Source organism: Antechinus flavipes, chromosome 3, assembly GCF_016432865.1.
Source record: "Antechinus flavipes isolate AdamAnt ecotype Samford, QLD, Australia chromosome 3, AdamAnt_v2, whole genome shotgun sequence".
Lineage (NCBI taxonomy): Eukaryota > Metazoa > Chordata > Mammalia > Dasyuromorphia > Dasyuridae > Antechinus > Antechinus flavipes.
Window position 1 is genome coordinate 481,672,039 of NC_067400.1, and position 24,513 is coordinate 481,696,551.

At 34.7% G+C, this 24,513-nt stretch overlaps 2 protein-coding genes across 6 annotated transcripts in view; one reads left to right on the forward strand and one right to left on the reverse strand.

The window, feature by feature from the left end:
- Positions 1–2,609: 2,609 nt before the first annotated feature.
- Positions 2,610–21,952, reverse strand: SPA17 (sperm autoantigenic protein 17). 4 transcript variants are annotated; one of them, XM_051986782.1, is made up of 5 exons: positions 21,749–21,931; positions 20,350–20,521; positions 16,982–17,052; positions 9,639–9,725; positions 2,610–2,916 (listed from the first exon to the last, which is right to left on the reverse strand). In XM_051986782.1, exons 2-5 carry the CDS (start codon positions 20,501–20,503, stop codon positions 2,794–2,796), a joined length of 435 nt encoding a protein of 144 aa, XP_051842742.1. In that variant the 5' UTR covers positions 20,504–20,521; positions 21,749–21,931; the 3' UTR covers positions 2,610–2,793. The 4 variants fall into 4 exon arrangements, with proteins under 4 accessions (XP_051842742.1, XP_051842740.1, XP_051842741.1 ...); XM_051986780.1 differs by having other exon boundaries at positions 16,952–17,052; positions 21,749–21,927; XM_051986781.1 differs by lacking the exon at positions 21,749–21,931 and adding an exon at positions 21,536–21,697 and having other exon boundaries at positions 16,952–17,052.
- A 69-nt stretch (positions 21,953–22,021) lies between these two features.
- Positions 22,022–24,513, forward strand: part of SIAE (sialic acid acetylesterase) — a 41,032-nt gene continuing 38,540 nt past the window's right edge. For both annotated transcript variants that reach the window (XM_051986777.1, XM_051986778.1), the window contains exon 1: positions 22,022–22,114. In XM_051986777.1, the coding sequence (XP_051842737.1) occupies positions 22,039–22,114 (76 nt within the window). In that variant the 5' untranslated portion in view covers positions 22,022–22,038. The remainder of the gene's footprint in view (positions 22,115–24,513) is intronic.

Below are 24,513 nucleotides of genomic sequence, written 5' to 3' on the forward strand. Positions count from 1 at the left end.
ATTTCTGCAATCTAATTTCCTATTGTTATTGCTCACATGACCTTGAAGTCAGATACTAAAATATTTTAATTGCATTATCTTTTTTATGTACTATGATGATCAGATTGAATAACTCCCATAGAGTTGGATCTTCAGATTCTTTACTGTACCTTGGTGAGGTGACACAGGGATGGTTGGGACTGGGTGGCTTTCATGATTTTCAATGACTGGGAGTCAACAAGGGTATTTTCTTGAATAACTTCCCGGCTATGGTCTGTGAGAGCTTTAAAAAATATTCTGCTGCTCTGACTCTTCTTTCTTGGGGTAGGAAGCTTTATCCTTCCTTCCTCCACGCCCAACCAGAATGGCTTGTAGCACAAGCACACAAGATACAAGACTAGACCTTGAGTCTTAGGCTGCCTTTTCCCACACCTTTTTGTTCCCTTCACCAAGCACTGGAATTGATACTGCTTTAACAGTTACCTCACAAGAGTTTGGAAGTTTTTAAAGAGGGAAGATGATTTCTTTAATAACCTAGTTTTTAGAGAAGATAGTCACTAACAGGATCATCCTTTTCCCTTTAGGACTAAAATGAGCTATGTTTTCACTGGCTGGATCTGGTTATTAGGAATTGTTAGGACAGTACAGTTCCAGGTTGAATACAACATATTTGATAATCTTCCTGAAAAAAAAACTTATTCTTACTTTTTAGGCGGGAGTGTGATAAAAATAAGACTTTAAAAGATGTTTTATGTATTTTTTCTTGTGTTACTGAATCTTTGGGTTTTAAGAAACATTTTTGGAGGTATCCTCATACCTGTTACTTATGTTATATCTAGGAGGGAACCCCCCCGTGACCTCTTTTTGGTGAAATCCTCATATGAGCCATACCTAAGTTTTTTTTAAAGAGAATTCTTTGCAAAGTTTACTCTGACCAGAGCCCCACAAACAGAACCTGGCTATATGAGCTCAAAGCCCCTTGTTGGGGCTTCCTGAACTATGAAGTACATATAAAGAAAATATTTATATTCTGCATATCAACGAGATATTTGGAAAAGGTACTTAGCATAATACCTAGCACATAGTAGGTATTATATGCTTATTTCAACAACTAACATATAGTAGGTATTACATAAATGCTTATTCCCTTTCCCTATCCTATGATTTCATATTGTATTAATAGTTAACATTTATAATGCACTTTTAAGGTTTGCAAAATCCTTATAATTATTTCATTTTATTCTTACAACCACGAGAGATACTAATATTTCCACCATTTGAGAGATGAGGAAACTGAGGCTGAGTAAATTGACTTGCCTATTGTCATGCAACTGATTCAAATCCAGGAATTGGATTTGAACTCAGATCTGACCCTCAGGGTCAGGAAGGTTATGGTTCCATTCCACTCTTATTTAACTATTTATAGTGTGTCACGTCCCATTCTGAGCATCACATTTTAGATAGGACACTAACACCCAGAGGAGTGGACAAAGTGATGAGAAAACTGGAAACCAAGCAATAGGTTGAAGAAACGAAGGTAATTAGTCTGCAGAAAAGGAGACATTGGGGGAGACATTATAGTGACATGTGGAATTACATTTGTTCTGCTTAGCTAGAGGGAAAACTGGAGTCCTCTAGAGTGAGACTTGAAGGTCGATTTTGGATTGATAGATGGAAAAACTCTCTTAAGAGTATGAGCTACCTGCAAATAGAATGGGCTACAAACAGAACGGGTAGGGAGAGGAGAGGATTCTCTCTTATCCCCATGTGCTAGGTTCTTTATAAATATCTCAACAATTCTATGAGGTAGATGCTATTATCTCTATTTTATAGTTGAGGAAACTGAGGTAGACAGAGATCAAATGATTTGTTTAATCACACTGCTAGTTAAGTACTGGAGTTGAGATTTTAACTTGTCTTCCTGCTTCTGAGCTCAGCACTCAGCAATCTGGACCTCTGGGCCCCAGGACCTCCTGGCTGCCTTTCAAAGCAATGAAATCGAGGCAGGAACTTCTTTCACAGGATATCTTCAAGGTAGGCTGAACGGGCAACTGTCATCTTTTGTCAGGTATTATTTAGAGAGGATTCTCACTTGGGCAGAGTTTAGTTTAAATGATATCTGAGGTCTTTTCCATGTATGACAATTTGTAAAAACAACATATGAATAAAGACAAATTTATAATCAGTCTTAAGGGTGGTTTGTTAGATTCTTCACCATTGCTGTTATTTTTTTCTTTGAGTTCTGGCTCAGAGATGTGGAACTCTTTTTACCTGCATGAGTGGTGATAGGTCATTTCATTTTTGTCAAATTCCAAGTCACATATCAGGCTATTCATTCTCTGTAGGGTTGGAGGCAAATTCGGCCCTTAATGGTCAAATTAATTCCTAGTGCTTCATAGAATAAGATACTTGTGGGAAGACTTAATCCAATTCCAAGATATTCTATTGGGTATCTGATTTTGCCTGAGAAACGTTAGATCAGAGTCCCCATTTGTCTTCAAATCATGACAGAAAAGCCAACTTAGTTCTCCTCTACCTGATATAAAATTAAAAGCTCTGTGGGAGAGTTCTCTAGTCTCTGGGAATAGGGTTACAGAATAAGTACAAATAAATCTCCCAAACTCAAAATCTTAAATTGGCATGTTTAAAGTGGCATGTTTATTAAACTCATGACAGATTCTCACAACAGCAACAAATGTCATTTTGCTACATCAAATTTCCCTTACTAAGGAAAAAAAAATGATAACCTCACATATGATGGATCCGGGCAATTTTTTTTCCCCTGGCTACCTATGATAAAAACAGTCCCTCCATTCACTGCTCCTCAGAGCTCCTTTCTTTCATTTTCTTCATTTCCTGTCTTGCCTTATGTCCCCGAAATGCTGCCTGGATTTTGATGGCAGCAGCAGCAGCCTCCTCATCAGTATTAACTTCCTCCTTCATTAAAGCAGAAGAAAATGGAAAGGTTTTAAACACTCCATATTTCTGATACATTAAAAATGGACATAAAAGTTTTACCAGTGTGAAAATGCCTTACCTGAAGAACTGTTGCCTCCTGAGGGAATTTTCTCTATTGTCTTGTATAATTTATGTACCAAATAGAAAATGCCTCAAGAGCAGGCATTTTATTTTCTTTTTGTAGCTTTTAAATATAACTTTGTGACAAAAATGAATCATTCCCAAGTTATTGGGGCATTTTTTTTTCAAAATAGTTCTGGAGTGACACTTTGTTTCTTGAACAATAATATATTTGGGGTGATGCAATGATGACTGAGAGTTAGTACAAGTTGCAGATAGAAAATACTTCATTGATTTATATGCAACATAGTTGTATTTCATGAAGTTCTTAATTTGTTAATCAAAAACAACTTTTATTTTTAAGAAATTTATTTTATTTATTTTTTAGTTAAATTTTGAAGTTTTAAATTATCTCTCTCCCAACACCCTATTAGAGGAGATCAATATTTGTTATGGGAGATGTGGAATCATACAATACTAACTTCCATATATTGGTTCTTTCTCTAGCAGTGGAGAGCACTTTACTCCATTAAATCCTTTGTAGTTGATTTGAATATTCATAATACTCAGAATAGCTTAGTTATTCACAATTACTCTTCAAACAATATTGCTATTACTGTAGACAGTGTTCTCTTGGTTCTGCTTGTTTCCTCAACCTGTTTTTTGTTTCTTAAAGCATATTAGTATTCCATCATAATCATATACTGTAACATATTCAGCCATTCCCCAACTAATTGATACACTCGTAATTTTCAGTTCTTTGCCACCACAAAGATAGCTCCTCAAAAATATTTTAGAACATTAGATTTTTTTCCTTTTTCCCTGATTGCTTTGGGAAACAGGCCTAATAGTAATATTGCTGGGTCAAGTGATATATATAAATAGAACTCTTTGAGCATAACTCCAGATTTCTCTCCAAAATGTTCATTAGTTCATAATTCCACCAACAGAGCATTAGAGTTCCAGTTTTTCCATATCCCCTCCAATATTTGTCACTTTCTCCCACCACTATTTGTAACCAATCTGACAGGTATAAGATGGTAGCTCAAGTTGCTTTAATTTACTTTTCTCTAGTCAAAGATGGTTTATAGTGTTTTACATATGGCTATTGTAAGCTTTACTCACTTTCTCTAGAAACTGGCCTCAACTTTTTGACCATTTATTAAAGTAACTCATTTTTATACGTTTGACTCAGTTCTTTATATAGTTAAGATATGAAGTCTTTGAGAAATCATCTATAAAATTCCCCTTCCACTCTGTAGTTTTTTTGCTTTTCTTCTATCTTGGCTACATTGGTTTTATTTGTACAGATGCTTTTTAACTTAATGTAATTGAAATTGTCCATTTTATATCCCACAAAGCTTGCTATCTCTTGTTTATTCACAAATTCTTCTCCTATCCATAAATCTGATAGGTAATATGTCTCATGATACTTATAATATCTCCATTTATGTTTAGGTCATGTATCTATTTTTGATCATATTTTGATATATAATGTAAGATATTGGTCTATACCCAATTTCTGTCAGAATTGCTTTCTACTTTCCCCACCAATTCTTGCCAAATACTTATCCCAAAAACTTAAAATAAAATTTAAAATATTTTCCCCAATTACACATAAAAACATTTTTGAAAAGTTCCAAATTCTTATTTCCTTCCTTCCCTTCTTCCCTGAGATGGTGAGCAATCTAGTTTGATATAGATTATATACATGCACTCATATAAAACATATTTCTGTATTAGTCATTTTGAGGAAGAATACCCGAACTAAAAAAAAAAAAAAAGTGAAAAATAGTACACCTCAGCCTGTATTCACATACCAATAATTCTTCCTCTGGAGGTAGACAGTATTTTTCATCATAAATCTTTGTCTTGGATCATTGTATTGCTGAGAATAACTACAATATTGCAGTTACCTTTTGCACATTGTTCTCCTGGGTTCTGTTCATTTCATTCTGCATCAGTTCATTTTTCTGAAAGGATCCTGCTTACCATTTTTTATAGCACAATAGTAGTCCATTTCAATCATATAATACAACTTTGTCATTCATCACCAACTGATGGGCATTCTCCCCCTCAATTTTCAATTCTTAAGTCATCACCAAAAAAACCACATGGTATAGGTTTTTGTACAAATAGATCCATTTTCCCTCCAAAAGCTTAGATTTTGATGTTTATGAAATGAGGTTATTATGATCATTTGCCACTATATATTGTGGCACTACAATATATTATATTATAAATAAATAAATTCCATTTATTTACCATTCTATTTCTTAGCCTGTACCAGATTTGATGATTATTACCTATAATACAGTTTAACATCTGGTACTTCCAGAGATCCTTCCTTTACTTTTTTTTTTTTCATTATTTCCTTTGCTAATTCTTGACCTTTTGTTCTTCCAAATGAATTTTATCATTTTTTCCCTAGCTTGATTTTTTTTTGGCAGTTTGATTAGTATGGTACTGAGTAAGAAGATTAGTTTAGGTAGAAGTATCATTTTTATTATATTGGCTCAGCCTACCCAATGAACAATTGACATTTCTCCAATTGTTTAAAACTGACTTTATTTGAATAGAAAGTTTTTTAATTCACATAGTTTCTAGGTTTTTGGTTTGTTTAAAATAGTCTTAGGTATTTTATATTGTCTATGTTCATTTTAAATGAAATTTCTCTTACAATCTGTTTTATATTGCTGATATATAGAAATGCTGATAATTTGTGTGGGTTTACTTTATAAATCTTGCTACTTTGCTAAAATTATTGTTTCAAACCATTTAAAAAATTGAGTCTCTGGGATTTTTCAAGTATATTTTATCATATTGTCTGAAAGAGAGTGAGTTTTATTTCTTTGCACCCTCTGATTCATTTAGTTTCTTTTTCTTCTCTTATTGCTATTACTAGCATTTCTAGTATAATATTGAATGATAGTGGTGCTAATGGGACATCCTTATTTCACTCTTGATCTTACTGGGAAGGCTTCTAACTTTGATTATTCCCTTTTCAGATAATGCTTGCTAATAGGATTTTGGTAAATGCTGCTTATTATAATTGTAAAGAAAAAAATCTATAATATCCATATGCTTTAAAGTACATTTAATATGAATTAGTGTTGTATGTTGTCAAGTCTTTGTATCTATTGATATAATCACACAATTTTGATTAATGAGTTATGTTAATAATTTTCCTTATGAAGTACATTCTGTATAAATCTCACTTGGTCACAATGCATAATGTTTATGATATATTGTAGTCTCCTAGCCAGTAATTTTTTTTTTTTTTTTGAGGCAATTGGGCTTAAGTGACTTGCACAGTGTCACACAGCCAGGAAATGTTAAGTGATTGAGATCACATTTGAACTCAGATCCTCCTAACTTCAGGGCTGGTGCTCAATCCACTGCACCAACTAGCTCCTCCTAGCTAGTATTTTTTTTTTTTTTTAAGAATTTTGCATCAATATTTATTAGTGAAGTTGGTCTATAATTTTCTTTCTCTGTTGGTGTAAATTTGTATCATAAAAGGAATTTGGTAGGACTTCTTCTTTGCCTATTATCCTAAATAATTTAACGTTGCAATTAGTTGATCTTTAAATGTTTGATAAAATTCATTTTTTTTTTTTTAAAGAATGACAAATTTATTGTAGGATGGAAATGTGATTTTTTTTTAAATTAAAAGGCAGAACAGAAAAATTTTAAACCATTTTCAGTTTTCTTTCCAAAACTACGAAAAGTTGAAATTTATTTACTTCTGTTGTCTATTTGCTTTTAAACAACAAACCTGAAGATACCAAACAAGCCCTGTTTTCAATCTCTACACCGTGGGAGTCCAGGATTGAAGGTGAATCCCAAAGGACATTCAGAGAGAGACTATATAACCGGTTTTAAAATCAGGAAGCAATTGAAATGTAAGTAAAATTTAGTATTTTCTGTGAAGGCTGTGATAAGTTAGGGTAATTGCTTTAATTTCATCTTCATTAGTGGTGTATTCACCTTTTTTATTTTTGATACTATTGATTTAGTTTTCTTCTCTCTTTTTTTTTAAATCATCTTAATCAATGGTTTATCTTGTGACTCAATTTTGGACCTAGCTTAGTTTCCTTTCTACTTAATTATGGGTTTAGTTCAACTTCTACCTTGTGAGAAAACTTTATTCAATTGTGGGAATTAGGAGAAAATTGTACTTCTTATTGTACAGTAGTAGTTTAGAATCTAGCCCACTGGACAGGGAAACTGATGCATAGATATTCTTAACCAAGGACCTAGATTATTTAATCAGAAACCCAGTTAGATCCAAAGATTAAAGTGCAAGGAGTTTTCTCACAATTGCAAATCTCTAGCAATACCTATGTCTTATCTGAAAACAGGCTCCACAGCAATTAATCAGTTATTGTTTCCATGTTCCTTTAAGTGTTTAGATAAAATGGGGAAGAGGACAACATTTCTTTTCCTGACCTCAGGGAACTGCACCTCCCCTGTTCTCAACTTGGAAAGTTCCTAATCTTTCAATGAATTAGAAATCAGATGACCTAATGTTGTATTATTTCCTTTAAATTGGTCTTATTTGATTGTTTCTAATGTAGAAAAGTCTGTTGCTTCCTGTATTCAGGAAAAACTGACATGCATTGCTTAATTCAATATGCTCAGAATATCAAAACCTTTGTTTCCGTAATCATTTCATCTTTGACCTACCACAAACAGATAATATTCTTAAGAGTTACAAATATCATCTTCCCATATAATACTTTAATGTTATCAAATCCCTTACAATTTCTCATGTTTACCTTCCTATATTTCTCTTGATTCTTATATTTGTAAATCAAGTTTTTTAATTTATTAAATATCATTTTTTCCTTTGCGGGATTTACATTATTTTGTTGAATAGGTTATTCTTGATGGCAAATTCAGCTCATTTAGTCTTTGTAATATCATATTCCATGCTCTCCAGTCTTTCACTATCATTTTTAAACTGGTGGGTAATAAATATTCCTACTATAAATAGAAACCTCAAGACATCCTGGAGAACTCAATCAGTAAACTATACTAGAATCAAATCATTGTCACAGAGTGGATATTGCCCAAAATGGTATAGAAGCTGCTAAATCTTGTCTATTCCTGACATTAGTTCCACAATATTTGAATTGTTTCTTTTTGGTTGCTTGTGATATTTTCTCCTTGACTTGGGAGCTTTGAAACTTGACTAGACCAATGGCCCTGGAGCCAGGAGGACCCAACTTCAAATCTGGTCACAGATAATTGACACTTATTAGCTATGTGACCCTGTGGGCAAGTCACTTAACCCTGATGGATCTCCCTTAATTAAAATAAAAAGAAATTTAGCTATGTAATGTTTCTGTGAGTTTTCATTTTTGAATTTTTTTCAGTGATGAGTATATATATATTTTTTATTTTCTATTTTAACCTTTATTTCTTTTCTGTATTAAGATTCTTTTTTGATCATTGCTTTCAGGTAGTCCAATATAATAATCTTTCTTTGATCTGTTTTTCAGATCAGTTATTTTTTCCTATGAAATATTTTACATTTTCTTCTATTTTTTTCATTCTTTTGATTTTGTTTTATTATTTCCTAATGTCTTATGAAGTCATTAGCTTCCCCTGGTCCAATTCTAATTTTTAAGGAATTACTTTCTATAATAAGTTTTTTGGATCTTTTTTTTCCAATTAGTTGACTTTTTATAATTTTCTTGCATTACTTATTACCTCTATTTCTTTTACTTGATTTTAAAGTCCTTTGTAAGTGTGCTTCAACAACTCTTTTAAGGCTTGTGCCCAATTAATATTTTTCTCTGAAGTTTTATAAATAAAGAATTCTTTTGATTAAGTTGTCTTCTGAGTTTGAATCCTAATTTTGTCTTTCATATGTAACATCTTTGATCAGATTCTTTCTCCATTATTTACTCATTTTTAATGGTCTATTTCTTGGCTATTAACTTTGTGATAAAGTTGGGTTCTGCTCCTGGGGGAATAATGCCTTAGGCTTTAGTTTTTTTTTTCTGTTATTGTATTCAGAGATCTGAGGATCTTTGTTATTTTTATTTTTCCAGCATACTATAATCCAAGGTCAGGTGTGATCATTGGTCTTCTGGCTCATGCCCTGAATTATAAGCCATCTCACACTCTCTTCCCCTGCAGTACTCCTTTCTTCTTATGATCAGGGCTCCCAGCGCTGCAGCCACCACGAATGTTCTTATACTCTGCAGTCTGGAATGTACCACAAGCCTGAATTTGCTCCTCTGCCCTAGACTAAAAATCAGGGGACTCTATTTTCCTGTGAGTGACCACAACTAGCAGGGCCCTCACCCCTTTGAGATGGCATTCACCAGCTATGTGCTCTCAGTCCTCTCTGCATAAATTGCCATTTCTTTTTCCAGTTCATTTTAAAGATGAGGAAACTGAGGCATACAGAGCTAAGAGTTCCTCAGGATCACACAGTTAGTAAGTCTTTGAGACTACTTCTGAACTTAGGAAGATGAGTCTTCCTGACTTGAGGTCTGGAATTTTATTCAGTGAGTCAGTTAGCTACCCATGATAGCTAATATAATACATAGGATTAATATTGTGAATATATAGTTGGGTAATACTGTTTTTGGGGCAAATCCAGAATGATGTAGAAAATCACTTACCGCAAATGATACCTGTGTCTCCTGCTCAAATTTTACTGATTCCTGAGATGTTTCTTTTTCAGGTGCACTTTTTTCTGGTGGTACCTCCTTTAGAAAGCAGAGATAAAATAGGTAAGATTCACAATTTCAAGTCAAAATGCCCCAAATTGCTAAAGAATAAATTAAATGGAATGATAAAGATCAAAGAAAAATCTAAAATAAGTAAAATATAGGAAAGCACATTACCTTGCACACAGTAGGAGCTTCTTAAATACCTAAACTAAAATGAACTGAAGCAGGAAAGAATGAGCAAGAATGATAAAAATAGGAATAAATAAACAACACACAAGAAATCACTTAAAAGGCTTCAATTTTTCATTTTAGAAGATTATTGTCTAGTTCCAGTGAATTTCTTCTCTTGAAGAACCTAGCTACTAAAACAGTACTTTATATCACATGCTGATGACATTATAATAAAACATGCACAAAATATAAAGGTGCTCAAATCGCTAAAAAATAGCAATTAAATATCACTGTGTTCTATACATGGCATAAGGTATATATAAGATCCACCTGGTGTGGTTAATGAAATTTGTGGGTGAAGGCTAAATGGAAGACTTTTCACTATAAAGGAATAAAGGAATTTTCTATATATCAGAGAAAATTTCTATTGCTACTTTTAGCTTCCAGGGGAAAAAGATTGTATATATAGGAGAAAATTATGACCTGAAGAAGGAAAAGGAGGATAAGTGAAAGTGATTTGGAGGACTTTGGAATTGTGATGGAAATTGGGCATAATTTGACATGCATGGCAGATTTTAGGAGTTCAGTTTTCAAAGGGTTCAGAGAAAGTATAAGTCCCTTGAATTAAACTTCTAAGGAAAAGTCATCCCCCAAAAGAATGGGATGCTATTAGGAGCCTGGTGATTCATGACTATCTAAGCATTTGTGAATGTGATGACAATTAATTAGCTTCCCAGAAACCATTATTAAGGTTTGCCAGTCCAAATAACTATTTCCAATTTCTAGTGATTCGTAGGAGCACAAACAATTCTGCCACAAGGAATCCAAAGACCCTAGGCATCAACCTGAACACTTTGGAGGCTAGGATTTTAGAAGACAGTGACGGATCTAGAAAGAGATCAATAAATTGATTAAGAAGATGATATCTGAGAACATATTTGAATTGCTTGATTACAATTCAAAATATAGAAATGCAAGCTTTCTGGCCTGAGACCCAGCATAACAAAAATGATAAAAATATATTTGTCTGAAGTAGACTAGAACTTTGGGCCAGTGCATGTCTAGGTATGCTTGTGTGTTTTCTCTTCTTTCTCAGCTACATAGATCTAAAGTTGACCATTCCTGCCTCTTTGTTATCAGTAAAATAGGGTTTTGTGTAGTACCTCTACCAATAGGCTGTTGTGACAATTTGAATTATTACTGCCTGTCACAATCTAAAGGTTTATTATTAGTGCCATTATGTACTCTGTTACTTTCACGTCTTTTTTTTTTTAAACTATATATATATAGGTGAGAATAATAAGTAAAGGGTTAAGCATGTTATTGAAAACATTAAATAAAAATAATTACTTCCTCCCTTTTTTGTTTTTGCATATTTGTAAAATAATTAACCTGGATTGTAACAGTGGCAAATAATCAGATTAATAAATGAAGAGCCTGGGAATAGGTAATAGAAGGGACAGAGTGCTGGATCTGAGTCAGGAAGATCTACTTCAGGCACTAATTTGGCTCTGTGACTCTGGACAAATGAACTGACTTCTTTTAGTTCAGTTTACTCTTATGTAAAATGGGGGTGATAATCATAACACTAGCCTCATATAATTGTTAAGAATAAATGAAATGTAAAAAGCATGTCACAAAACTGTAAAACACAATATAAATGTGAATGATATTAGCTATCCTGCAGTGTTTTTGTTGGCTGTTGTTGCTGTTCTTTACTTTGGTCTATAATAAGGAAGACATTAGGTTCTCTTCTTACCTAACTATCCCTCCTTAGAATTCTCTCTCATGCCTTTGTGCTTTTTTGCAAAATCTATCTTTCATGTTTGAAGTTTTCTTTCACCTCAACTGAATCTCTTAGAATCCTAGAATTTCTGGTATTCTTTCTTTGGGGGTCAGCTAAGGTGATACTTTTTTACAAGACCTGTCCCTCATTTATCTACCAGTACTTCTGAAAATACTTATCTGTATATGTTTTAAATTCCTTGTAGAATGTTAGCTTCTTGAAAGTGATTTTGCCATTTATTTCCATTACTTACCACAGTTTCTTATTACATGAAGAAAAAAAATCTAATAAATGCTTGTTGAATTTACATTATAGTTCTCCAGTGGTCTGTACCTCACAAAGGTTGCAGGTGAAGGTGGACTCCAGAAAGGGATATGATAGTGATGATGGTACTTGAGAGATGGTAGGAATGTGAGAAGTATGGGTTCAGTATTTTTAGCCAACAGAGGACGTGTAAATAAATTTTCTCTCTAAGCAATTCTGAATCTGTGGTTGGCTTATCCTTTGTCTGGTACTGTTGTCCTCTCGTGAAATTGTTTTTGTCCCAAATTTAAAATTCCTAGTTATGATTCTTAACTGAAGTCTTGAAAATCTAATCATAAGGACCTTAAAGTTAAAAAAGCAAGGAGAAGGTAGAAGACAGCCAAATAAATATCAAACCTAGGATGTTAGAAAATGTGGCAAGAATTGCAGTGGATACACCCAGATATTCATAAGCTACAAGGGGGTTATAATAAAACCCATGGTTCAGATGATTCTACATCTGTGTAGTAGGAAGCCCAATGGATTGAGGCAAATATAATTTCATATGCTTTATTAAGGCTTAGTGGGATGAAATTCATAAGAATGTGGCTTTAGAAGGATATGCCTTATTCAAAAGAAACATGATATGTAAGAGGTGGAGAAGATGCAATGACACTATATATACACATATCTATATGTCAAGTGAGAATATACTTTATTCAAAAGAAACATGTAAAAAACATGATATGATACAGAGAAGGTACAATGACACTATATATATGTATATATATATAAAATCAAGTGGGGATAATCAAGAATAGAGGAAAGCATGGTGGAATATGCTTAAGGGAGACAAAAGCTGAAGCAATATTGTTTTTTGTCTTTATTTATTTATTGTATTTATTTATTTATTGTCTTTTTTGTCTTTATTTTTAATACACATTGCTTTATGACTCATATTGGGAGAGAAAAATCAGAACAAAAGGGAAAAACCATGGAAGAGAAAAAAAAACAAAAAAGAAGTATCATAGCATGTGTTGATTTACATTCAATCTCCATAGTTCTTTTTCTGGATGTAGATGTCATTTTCTATTCAAAGTCTATTAGAATTGTCTTGAATGCAATATTATTTTAAAGTCTATTACAGATCATTTGGATAGAAAGATGAAATATATTAAGGAATGCGAAACAGATTAAAAACAACATGAAGATATGTGCTTGACTCTAAAGTCTCTTTCAATGCTACATCTATGATCTTAATATTACTCATGGGTATTTCAACTCTGCAGCTGTCTTTTAAAGCTCTCTTTTAAAAAGAAATGTATCAAAGATGGAGACTATGTAACAGGAAGAATACAAAAGTGTTGGCACAATCATGTAAGAATAATGTAAAAATCCTAAGAAAACTAAAGATATAAAAGTATCTTTAGAGAATGGTATAGAATAGTGATAACAGTATATATTATAGATATATGGGAAAAGAAGATCAGATAAGATAATGAATGATAACTGTGCAGACACACACTCATATGTTTTCTTTGTAAATAGAATATCTCTGAACTGCAAAAGAGACAAATAGCTCAAACAAAATATATGTGAGGAAAGAGTAAAGAGAGCACATAGCTGCCATTAATTAAGTCATTTGGCTCAATGAACTAAATCTTCGGGCACTGAAAGAACTGGCAAATGTGATTGCTGAACCATTCTCAGTGACCTTTGAAAGACTGTAAAGATGGCATAGAATTAGAAATGGAGGGGATGTCTAGCAAGTGGGGAATGGCTGGACAAGTTACAGTATATATTATGTGATAGAACGTTACTGTGCTATAAGAAATGATGAAGGGGATAATTTTTGAGAAAAACCTGGTAAAGTTTATATGAATTGATATAAAGTGAGCAGATCCACAATCAATTGTCAAAGACTTAGTTTAATTTTGATCAACACAATGACCCACTACAATTACAAAGGATCTATAATGAAAAATGCTATCTATCTCCAAATAGATCTCTGATGGATTCAGAGTATAGAATGACATTTTTTCTTGTTTCCATTCCCACACCCCTTACCACCAGGACATTTATAGTATGTAATTACATCTCTGTAAATTAGTTTAGGTATTTCATGTTTTTTCAATGTGTGATGGGAGTGGGGAAAAGGAGATATTTTGGAACTAAAAATGAAATAAAATAGAAATTTTTTAAAAAGGAAGATTGTGGAAAATAGGAGTGCTATAAAACTGGAGAAGAGCAAATATTCCACTAAAAAAAATTAAGATAATGTGCAAACAATAAGCCAGTAGTAATGATTGTAATGTTCTTGGCAAAATTAGATAATAGATGATTTAAAGTAATGGTTAGCAAACATCTAGAAAAGGAAGTGCTGATTACAAAGGACAAGAATGGATTCATCAAAACACATCATGCCAGACAAATCTCACCTTCCTTTTTTAGGACAGCTAGGTTAGTTATCAAGAGAATTCTGTAGGTAAAAGTAGTCTAGATTTAAAAAAAAAATTTGATAGAATTTATCCTGTGTTACTTGTGGAAAGTATATGGAGATAATGTGGAGGGTAATGATGAGGTTGCACTTAGAACTGACTGGACCCCAAAAATAGTATCCTTAATGATTTAATGTCAACTTGTCCCTAGTTGAGAATCTCAAGAATCTCTGCTTGATTGATATTGTGATGTTTACCTGTTTTTATTTGCAAACATTACAAAGAAATGTAATGGATAACAGTATCCAAAAAAAAAAAATTACGACAGGCTAGAATATTGGGCTGAATATAATATGAATAAATGTATAAGTATTATGAATTAAAAAGCAATTTCAGAAGTATAAAACAGAGGAGATATGATTGGATAGCAGTTCTTATGGAAAAAAATCTTGGCATTTTTAATGGATTGCAAGGTTAATATTGATTGGTAGTGTGATATGCCATTCAATATACAAACTTAGATTTTATTAAGAAAGGCACAGTATCCAGGACTAGGTGATTTCCCTCTCTCCCTTTCTTTCCCCCTAACACTACATCATCTCAGGTACTGTGTTCAGTGATGGATACCATTATTTTAGGAAGGACAACTATAAGTTATCAGATGTCCATAATAGAGCTGTTGCCCCTCCTGGTTTCAACTCCACAGAACAAAATGTCCCTCTTTGGATAAGTTCATCACTTCTACACTTATTAGTATGCTTCAAACTCTTAGTTTGCCCTCTGGTTAGAGAGTAGAGTATCAAACTGCTCCCAAAGTCCTTCTTTAGAGGTGGCCAGAAACTAGACTCTCAACTCACTTTGCTTTTTATGTGCTGCTCTGCCTACTTTTAACTTCAGGGAATAGGATGCTCCTGTGCTGGGTTATCCTGTGGTGTGTCTTCCCTTTTCCTGCCTTCTTTTGTATACTGTCTTAGTCATTAAAATGTAAGCTCCTTGACAGCTTTCTTTTTATTAATTGTATTCTGTTACATAGGAGATGCTTAATAAATGTTATTGGATTGGAAGTGTCTAAAATAGGGCAAACAGAATGGTCCTGGTCCTTAAGATCATGTTGTATGTTAACTGGTTGAAGGAAATGAAGATTCTTAGCGCCTGGGAAAGGAAAAACCTGGTTGGGGGAAGGGGCATGATAACAATCTTCAAATATTTTAAAGATATCATGTGAAAAAGTGACTAGTGTTTCTGCCTGGCAACAGAGAACAGATCTAGGAGTAATGGCAGGAAATTGCAGAGACACACTGAAGCTTGGCAGAAGGAAGAACCTTTCAACAACACTATTTAAAAGTGTAACGTGTCCCTTATGGAAATGATGGTAGAGTACCCCTCAATATTAGTCTTCAAGAAAAGTCTGAGGATCACTTATCAGACAGAGGTTGTGAAAAGTTTGGTCTGTGTGGTCATTGGGACTGCTTTTACTTTTGACTCTTCAAATACTTGGGAGGAGGGATGAAGGGAGAAAAAAAAAAGTATTAAGTTTCTACTGTATGTCAGGCATTGCACTGAGCTTTTATGAATATTATTTCATTTGATACTTGAAATCTTCCTTTATAATAACAAATAGTAAGTCATAATTTGGCTTTGAAGCCCATTCAATAGACAATGACTCATTGGCCTTTTTATAAAGGCTTTGTATTCAAAAGAGAAGTATCCTGAAACTACTTGATAAACATAAAGACTTTAAAATAACATTTTCCCAAGTCCACTGGGGAAGTTTTCAAAATGCCAAACTTGGTTTTTCTTTTTGTGTCTTAGTATTTTGCAGGTGCACAGTGGCCAGTAGGGCTGCCAAGTCACTTCAGAGAGATGTACTGTTCTAATGATATCACAGGAGTATGCCCAATCATTGTATGGCCCAATTAGTTTCAGATAGAGAAAAATTCTATTCTATTATTCTAGGCCCTGCATCCCTAATACCAGTCTGTAATCTCAGAATCAGAATTTTAAAGTTGGATGGGACAATGAACATCATCTATACCTTCCAATTTACAGGTGAATTACAGTTCAAAGGAGGCTAAGTGACTTGTTCAAAGCTACAGAACCACTTATGTTCTTATAAGGAATGGGCATGTACAAAATATGGAATAAGCAAGGTAAATCTACTAGAAGGGGGAAAATAATGCTTTAGTATCATCATTTCAATTAAACTATTTCTTGCTGAAGTTGCATGAACAGTCTTTTTCTCTCTAGATTTATATTTAGTATAAGCCAAGTTAACAGTGTAAGTCTTGGTTTTTAGAGTATGATGTGTGGCCAGAAAAAAAGGCATTTAAAATCTCTTATTCAATTGCACATGTTTAATCCATATTAGATTGCTTGCTAGATTGTCCTGATTGCCTAGAGAAAGGGTGAGTGGATAGGGAGGGAGAAAAATTGGGAACACGAGATTGTAAGGATTAATACTGAAAACTGTCTCTGCATGCATTTTGAAAAACAAAAAGCTATTATATTATAAAAAACAGGAAAAAAATCTCATTTGGTTAGATATCTATGATGTATTTCATAATTCTTGAGAGAAACTAATCATACTTAGGTAACCTTAGCCAGGAAAACAGAGCGCTACTGACCTTAGGTTCAGTAGCACCAGTGGGCTGTACCTTGAAAGCATGGTTGTTGTAGAAGCGGTCATCTACCTTAGCTCCCCATTCTGCTGGATCAAAACTGGTTTCTGAAAAAGATATTAAGAATTATTGTGGGCTTATCATGGTAAACTCAGAATATAGTAAAAGCAAACTCTTTTGACAAATTACAGTTATTTTACTGTTAGCCAAAAACACGTTGGCATAGTACTATAAACAGATACTAATAATAGTTAAGATTTATGTAGGATTTATATAAGGTTTGCAAAGCACTTTTTGTATATTATCTCTTTTGATCTGAGCCAGGTGCTATTATTTCCACTTCACACATGAACAAAATGAAGTGGAGAGAGATTTCCCAGGGTCACATTAGTATGTATATAAGGCAAGATTTAAATACACCAAATACAATACTAAACACCTAAATACAATATGCTGACTAGTAACACGACACCTTACTATCTTTTATGCCATTTAATATTGTCTTAATGGGAAGATAATCATTTTACACAGTGGAAGCAAGATAGGATAGGAGATAAAATAAAATTAGGAGAAAAATGAAAGAGAAAGAAGAGCAATACAGAGAAATTGATAATTAGGTTAATGCCTAAAGAAGAAGAGAAATGTAGTTATGTAGCCTTCTGATTTGCTTCAGCTAAAACTTTGATTTAGAGAGAAAGATCTCTAAGATGATTCTCTGAGAATCTTGATGATTAATATTATTATAAAATTTCTATTAAGCTTTCATGACTTATGTGACAGATAAAAATACAGTTCTGTAACCCCCTGAATAACATATAGCACAAATTATTTTGTAAAAGTTAGTATTATTACATTGGAAGTATCCATGAAAAACAGTGTTGACAAAGTGGGGGTTCAAAGCTGACTTTCAAAGCCACTAAGAGTTTGATTCAAGTCTTGCTTCTCTTACACATATTAGCTGTGTGACTGACTCTAGGCAAATCATCTTTTCTCTCAATAATTCCCTAGGAAATTCTCTAGGTATTATTTACACCGATAGAGGGAATTTTTTTGTAGGAAACTTTCTGTACTAATGAAATCAGAGGGTCAGTCTAAAAAAACAAAAGATATGCAAAGAATGGACATAAGTTCACAATATCCTATAGTAATAAACAAACTCACAATACATATAAATATAGTCTTAACATTTTCTGAGGGTAATATTAAGAGTGTTTTTTTTTCCAATATAAAATGTCAAGGAGAAAGTTGGGTAAAGGAAGGGATTTGGGAGAAAAGAAAGAAAAGGAGTTTAGAAAGAAAGTAATTCAGATCTGGAATCCATTATATCTCTTTTAGATCAGTCATTTTTGATCATTTGGTTCTCGTTTTATTCTTCTAGTAGGTTCTCTATCATCTGGAAAGGAACTAATTTTTATGCTCTTTTAAAAAATGTAATTTTTTTTCAAGCACATGGAAAGAGCTAGAAAATTTATATTTATGGAACATGAGCTTTTATCAAGTCCACATAAGTCCTACTCTGATGATATTATGGTGGGAAGTGACCATTGGTTCTGAAATTTCATGTCAGTAAAGCATAAAACTCCAGTCTAAATTCAAAGCGGCATATCCCGACAGTATGTTGATTACCAAGTGATGATTTCTTTTTAATTATAGCAACTCAAGAAGAAGTCTGTTAAAATATATAGGGACTGATCTGCATCAAGAGAAGCTGGAAAGTATTTAAGTAGTATTAGTTAAAAGACTAGTGCCTAGAGATCATTAATTTGGGATTCCTTTAATTACTACGATCTGGAAATAGTGATTCAATATTTGTATAATGAAAGGTTAACGAGTTCTAAGATTATAAAATGGAAAAATAAAATACAAAATGATTAATAAAAAATAAAGTTTTTGCATTGCTTTAACTTATAAAATTATTGTTACTGCTCATAACGCTTCACACATCTTACCCGAAGTCTAGGTTTCTCATTTTCCTCCTCTAGAAAACATATCAAAATATTGAAAGGCAGTTATACCTCTTGTTAGGCCATGGTCTAATCATAATATTTAGATAGTTAAATGATCAGTGATTTACAGAAAAAAACGTGCTGGGCAGATTCCTAATAATGCTGGGAAGGGGCAAAAATTTAAACTGTGTTTAGTGTAGGAGAGATGCTACTTGAATTAAATCAGTCTCAGAGAGATAATCATCTCTTTTTCCCTAAAATGCACTAAAACAAGATCCATGTGAAACATGTGGGTTTTTCCACTCATTTTACCCCATTATTGGACAAGTGTCACTAAGGATATTATTTGGTGAAGCTTAAAAAAAGATCTGTCTTAGTCAGGATTATTAGAGGCTTTAACATAACTTTTAGCACCTTTCAAAATAACTCTTGGATAGTGGTGTTTGGTTGTTTTCAGTCATGCCCAACTCTTCATGACCCTATTTAGGGTTTTCTTGGAGGAGATACTGTTGTAGTTTTGCCATTTTTTCTTCAATTCATTTTACAAATGAGGAAACTGAAACAGGGTCAATTAACTTGTCCAGAGTCACACAGCTAAGTGTCTGAGGCCAGATTTGAACTCAAGTGAGTCTCCTGGATTTCAGGCCTAGTGCTGTATCCAGTTTGTCATCTAGTTACCTGTTTTGGTTATTTGGTATCTTGAGTATATGATCTTATTAACTTAAATGAGTCACAACCTGAGAATTCTGAAGGTAGAAGTGAAATAAGTTTGCTTGCCTTTTTTTTTTTTTAAACTAATCACTGGCTAAAAAGGCAAACCTCTGTGTCTCAGGGAATTAAACTGAGGTTTTAAGAATATGAGAATATTGGTAGGGAGAGATTGGGAATGGGGAATTGAACAACAAAATAGCTACCAAAGTAGCTGCTGGGCAGTTTCCTTTTCAAAGCAGTATAATTACTTTTGATGTAGGATTTGTTCAAAATAACCTTGGGAAAACAATTATGCTCCACTTAAACTCTGTAGGATTCTCTCTTATAGAACACTCTACTTTTAAGTGAGAAATATTTAGATATGTTAGGGAGGTCAAGGAATTTCTTTCATGGAGATTTTTCAGAATAGGATAAATAGCTAATGATTTAAAGTGAAATCTGAATGAAAGCTGAGGAGCAGGATTGAATGAAATCCTGTCTTTCTAAATAACTCTGAAAAGCTAATTATGAAGGACAAAAAGAAACATTAAAATTAGGAAAATGGCATACAGTCTTTTATAATGGAAGGGTATCTGCCTAAAGGGCACATATTTTTGACTACTGCATGAAATACCAAAATCTTATATTTAAATGTCACCTATCTATATAGATTTTCTTAAGCAAATTTAACTTAAAAATCAAATGATTAGTGTTTTTAACTTAAAAAACAACAACCATGCACTTTAAAAGGCCCATTTTTAAGCTTACTCTCTCTCTTTTCTAGTAGGTTTTCAAAATATGCTGCTGCAAAAGCTGGAATATTGTCCGGCTGCTCCCTCAGAATCTCCCGTGTCAGCCCTTCGAGAAGATTCCCAAATCCTTGTGGAATTCGGTAGTGCGTATTGGAGAATGGAATCGACATCTCTTTGGAAGGAACTGCCTATTGTACACAGAGATTCATTAAAGAGTACTGACTTTAACCTCTATTTCTGGACTTCCTTTACATACTTAAAATCCTAAAGCAAATGATTTCTGATAGATAAATACTTTATACTTCAACTTTTCCTGAGCACACCACCAGGCTCATTTATACATTCAAAGAGGCTTTCCATAGATGAGGGAACATTGCAAAGAAGACCCATTTAATGGGCCAAATCCCTTAGATGATATTATGTAAATCATTTTTAAACTCTGAATTTTAATTTCTTTGGGTTTACATGGGAAAAATCATACTAGATACCTTCTTACTTCCCAGAGATGTCTGTGTTGAGGTGACCTGTAAGTTAGGTTAATTAAATATTATAATTATAAACTGCTGCAGAGCCTAGTTTTGGAGAAGATGAGATGATCTTATCTGCAAATAAAAACTTTTAGGAAAATTTTGCTCAAAAACTACGACAAATTTAGAGGCCCTTCATTATATCAAACCCAAGTGATTAAAGAGTCTCAAATTCAATCTTTTTACCTCATCTATTTCTGCACAGGATGGGTGGGTGGGGGTCGTCACTCTCTAGATGTGCTAAGCTGCCATGTGGGGAGGAGGGTGAAACAAAAATTTTAAATCTCAGAGGTTTTGGAGTTCTTATGTTTGTTGGCTTTTGTCTTGGCCAGTCTCCTATCTTGCAGCATAAGTTTACATTATTTTAAGAGAAGGGTGAATCGGTCTTAAGACGATGTCAAAGTCTTGGTTTCTTGGGCTAGGTAGGATGGGAAAAGGAGAGACGAGGGAGGAGCCAGTTTGGAAGTAGGAATGAAATCATTGGAAATGGGAAAGTAAAGGTGTGATCTGTAGCAGAGGGAAGATGGAAGTTTGGATCACTTTTGAGAGTTGGTCCCTCTCAGATCTCGGGCCTGACTGGGAGATAAAGTTTGGGGGCTAGAGAAGCGAAAGGGACGACTCCTGAACCTATTAGTGATTTGGGGGGGGGGGGAGGGGAGAGGAGGCGGTGGCGACCTTCTCTGAGGCAGGCTTTCCCAAGATTGGGAGTCGTTACTGAGAAGATATTGGAGAGATCTCCGATTCTCGGGGAACGAGCCACTCTGGGTCCCGGGATGTAAACAGCAGTCGCCTTTAGAGTTCGAGGAGTTTTGGCAAAAAGGAGAAGGGAAACGGGGAAAAAGGCGGCCAACAGTTACGGAGAGAGAGTAGACAGGTTACCGTCCTTACCTCTCCTTTCTCCGGCTGCCGGTGCCGATGGTTCCGGTTGTTTCTTCTCGTTGCCGGGTAACCGTTTTCTCTACAAATTCTCCGTCTACGGCGGCTGAACAGGGCAAAAAGCTTAGATTCGTCTTTCTGGCGGAACCACCGGCCGTTTCATAAGTTGAAGATTAAAGAGGGTGGGGTGGGGCTGGGCCCCGCCCTCATCTAAGCCCCGCCCCAGCCTCACTGTCTCCGCCCCGAGCCTTACACTGTCCCCGCCCCAAACGCCGCGGACATATCCTGGGTCCCTCGGAACTATGACGGTGACCTCGGTCCTGCGGGCGCTGCTATTGTTGCGGTTGCTCTTGGCGGGCAGCGGGGGCGGCGGAGCAGGTGAGGTGGGGGCCGGCCCGGGGGCCTAGCCTTGCTCCTCATTCCGTAGCCGGCCCCAGGAGGCAGCTTATTAGATCCGGTCCTCCCTTAAGCCAGAAAGGTTCTGAAGGCCCTTCCACTGCCATGGCGTGAAAGGGGCCTGTGAGGCCGAGCCTGGGTGGTTGTTGGGGCCCCGGAAGAGTGGCTGGCGATCGCAACATTTCCACCTGCGTTTTTTTTTTTCTTTTTTCTTTTTTGGATAGTAATGAACTCATCATGATCACCACATTTTAAGGGGTGATAGTAACTAGGTAAAGCTCTGTCCCCTCCGTCCCTCTGGAGTGATTTTTACCTTTTAAAGGCTTCTCAGGGGGATGAAGAGAGTTACTGGCTTAACAAATAACAATTCTTGTCACAAACTCGAAACATCCAGACACACATGTGACTTTTGGCCCAAGGGTAGATAATCTGGACAACTGAGTTTTTGAAAGGGTTGGGTCACTCTGAGCTTGGCTCCTGTTCACATTCTGCTGTTTGTAAATACCCTTTTTTATATGAGTAGGATGGGTACTAAGTCTCACACCCATGCACCACCCAACCTTTCAGCTTTAGGAGCATCTGGAACTCTAGATCATGGGAAAAGGGCATTTCCCTAATGAAGAGATATAATTACTGTTCCTCTTTTTTTGATCAAATAGCAAACTCAAGCTTCTGTTATCACTGTCATTAAGTTACCTTCTCCCATTTATCTCTCCTTTCTTCCTTAGCTCAGTTGAAGACATTTAGCATTTCTCTCTTGTCATTACTAATTCTATAAGAAAAGAAGGAAAAACTTGTAAAAGTTAATAATGTAAATGTCGGGGAGGGCTTTTTTGAGAATATGCATTTGACAATATTCCCAGATTCTAGGTAATCAAGCATCAGTCAAATATTTTTAGATACTTATTGGGTGCTAGATAATTATATGATTGCTAGGGATACAAATAAAAAAAAAAATTCCATACTCTCAGGGAGCTTATATTTCCTCAGGGGAGACAATGTGTAATATAAGTATAAATAAAATAAATATATTTTTAAAAAGTAAAGAGCATACATTAGAGAGCAAGGCATTAAGTTGTGGGGCTCAAGAAAATCTTGGTATAGAAAGTGGTCCTTAAGCTGGGTCTTGAAGGAAGTGAGGGATTATCTGATGAAGAGGAGTGGAAAGTACATTCTACACTTGGGAGACAGCCATTACAAGATTTTGTAATGACACATATCAGTTATGAAAACTCTGGGCAAGTCAACTAACTTTTTAGTGAATCAAATAATACTCTGGATTCTAAGGTGCTAAACAGTTGTAGATGTGCATTGGTAGAATTTCCTAACTTGGATTTCTTCACACAATGAAATTCACAGAGCTGGAAAAAAAAATGTGCAAGGCACTGTGGGATATGAAGAAAGAAAAACTTGGGATATAAAAAAAAGTTTTTTTTTTTTTTCTTAAGGGAAATAACCATAGTAATGTTCACCTATAATTTTTTCATTGTGTCAGTTTTAGAATCTAGCTTCTTCAGGACAAGGAATGTTGTCTCCTTTATTTATTTACCTCAGGATATATAGAGGATGGTACCTTTTGAAAAACTGTGAACTGGAAAAAGTCCTATACTTCGGTTTCTTTCTTTACCATGACCTATGAGATATGTGGCTGAAGGCAAATCACATGACTTCTCTGGACCTCAATTTTCTCATCTGTCAAATGAAGGGTAGATAATCTTTAAAAAATCCCTTGCTCTGTGAATTTTATGATTCTCAAGTCTACTGTAGAGTTTGCATGATTGTGCTCAAAAAAGTTTTTGATAATGACAGATTGAGTTGGAACTCTTTCCCCTTCCTCTTTGCTACAATTTGCTCATTTTTTTCCTGAGCTCCTTCTTTGGGCTTATATACTGCAAGTGTTCTTTTGCAATTCATCTTCCCCAAATTCACTCCTTTTCTCCCCACTTAATTCCTCTGCTCCTGGTTATCATTTCTGTTCAGTATGAAGCACCTACCCAAGACAGGCCCTCCCACACATATGCCTTACTTTTGGCAAACTGCCTATATGGTTATGCAATCACTGGGATGTTGTATTCTGTTCTTGGTGCAGTGTGCTAACTATCCCTAGCCCAGCAGCCCTGTAGGATAGATTGGTTCATTATAAATAGGAGAGGTCTTAATGACTGGGCTCTTGCTCAGAGTGGCTCTCTACTGAGACTTACGTGGGTGACTCCTTTGACAGGATGCCCTAATAGGTATCATCTAAGTAAACTTGCAAGATTATTTGTAGCTTCTGAAAGGAAAATTCCATATTCATTAATTCTGATCCCCTGTCCTGTCTATCATTTGTCTTTAGATCATAAAATATCTTTATTCTTATTTAATGATTAGAGTGACAATAA

Coding starts and splice junctions, on each gene's coding strand:
- SPA17 (XM_051986780.1), bottom strand. CDS start 20,503: ATGTCGATTCCATTCTCCAATACGCACTACCGAATTCCACAAGGATTT. Junction 9,726..16,951: donor CTGGTGCTACTGAACCTAAG/GTCAGTAGCGCT, acceptor TGCTTTCTAAAG/GAGGTACCACCAGAAAAAAG. Junction 2,917..9,638: donor AGACACAGGTATCATTTGCG/GTAAGTGATTTT, acceptor GCTTTAATGAAG/GAGGAAGTTAATACTGATGA.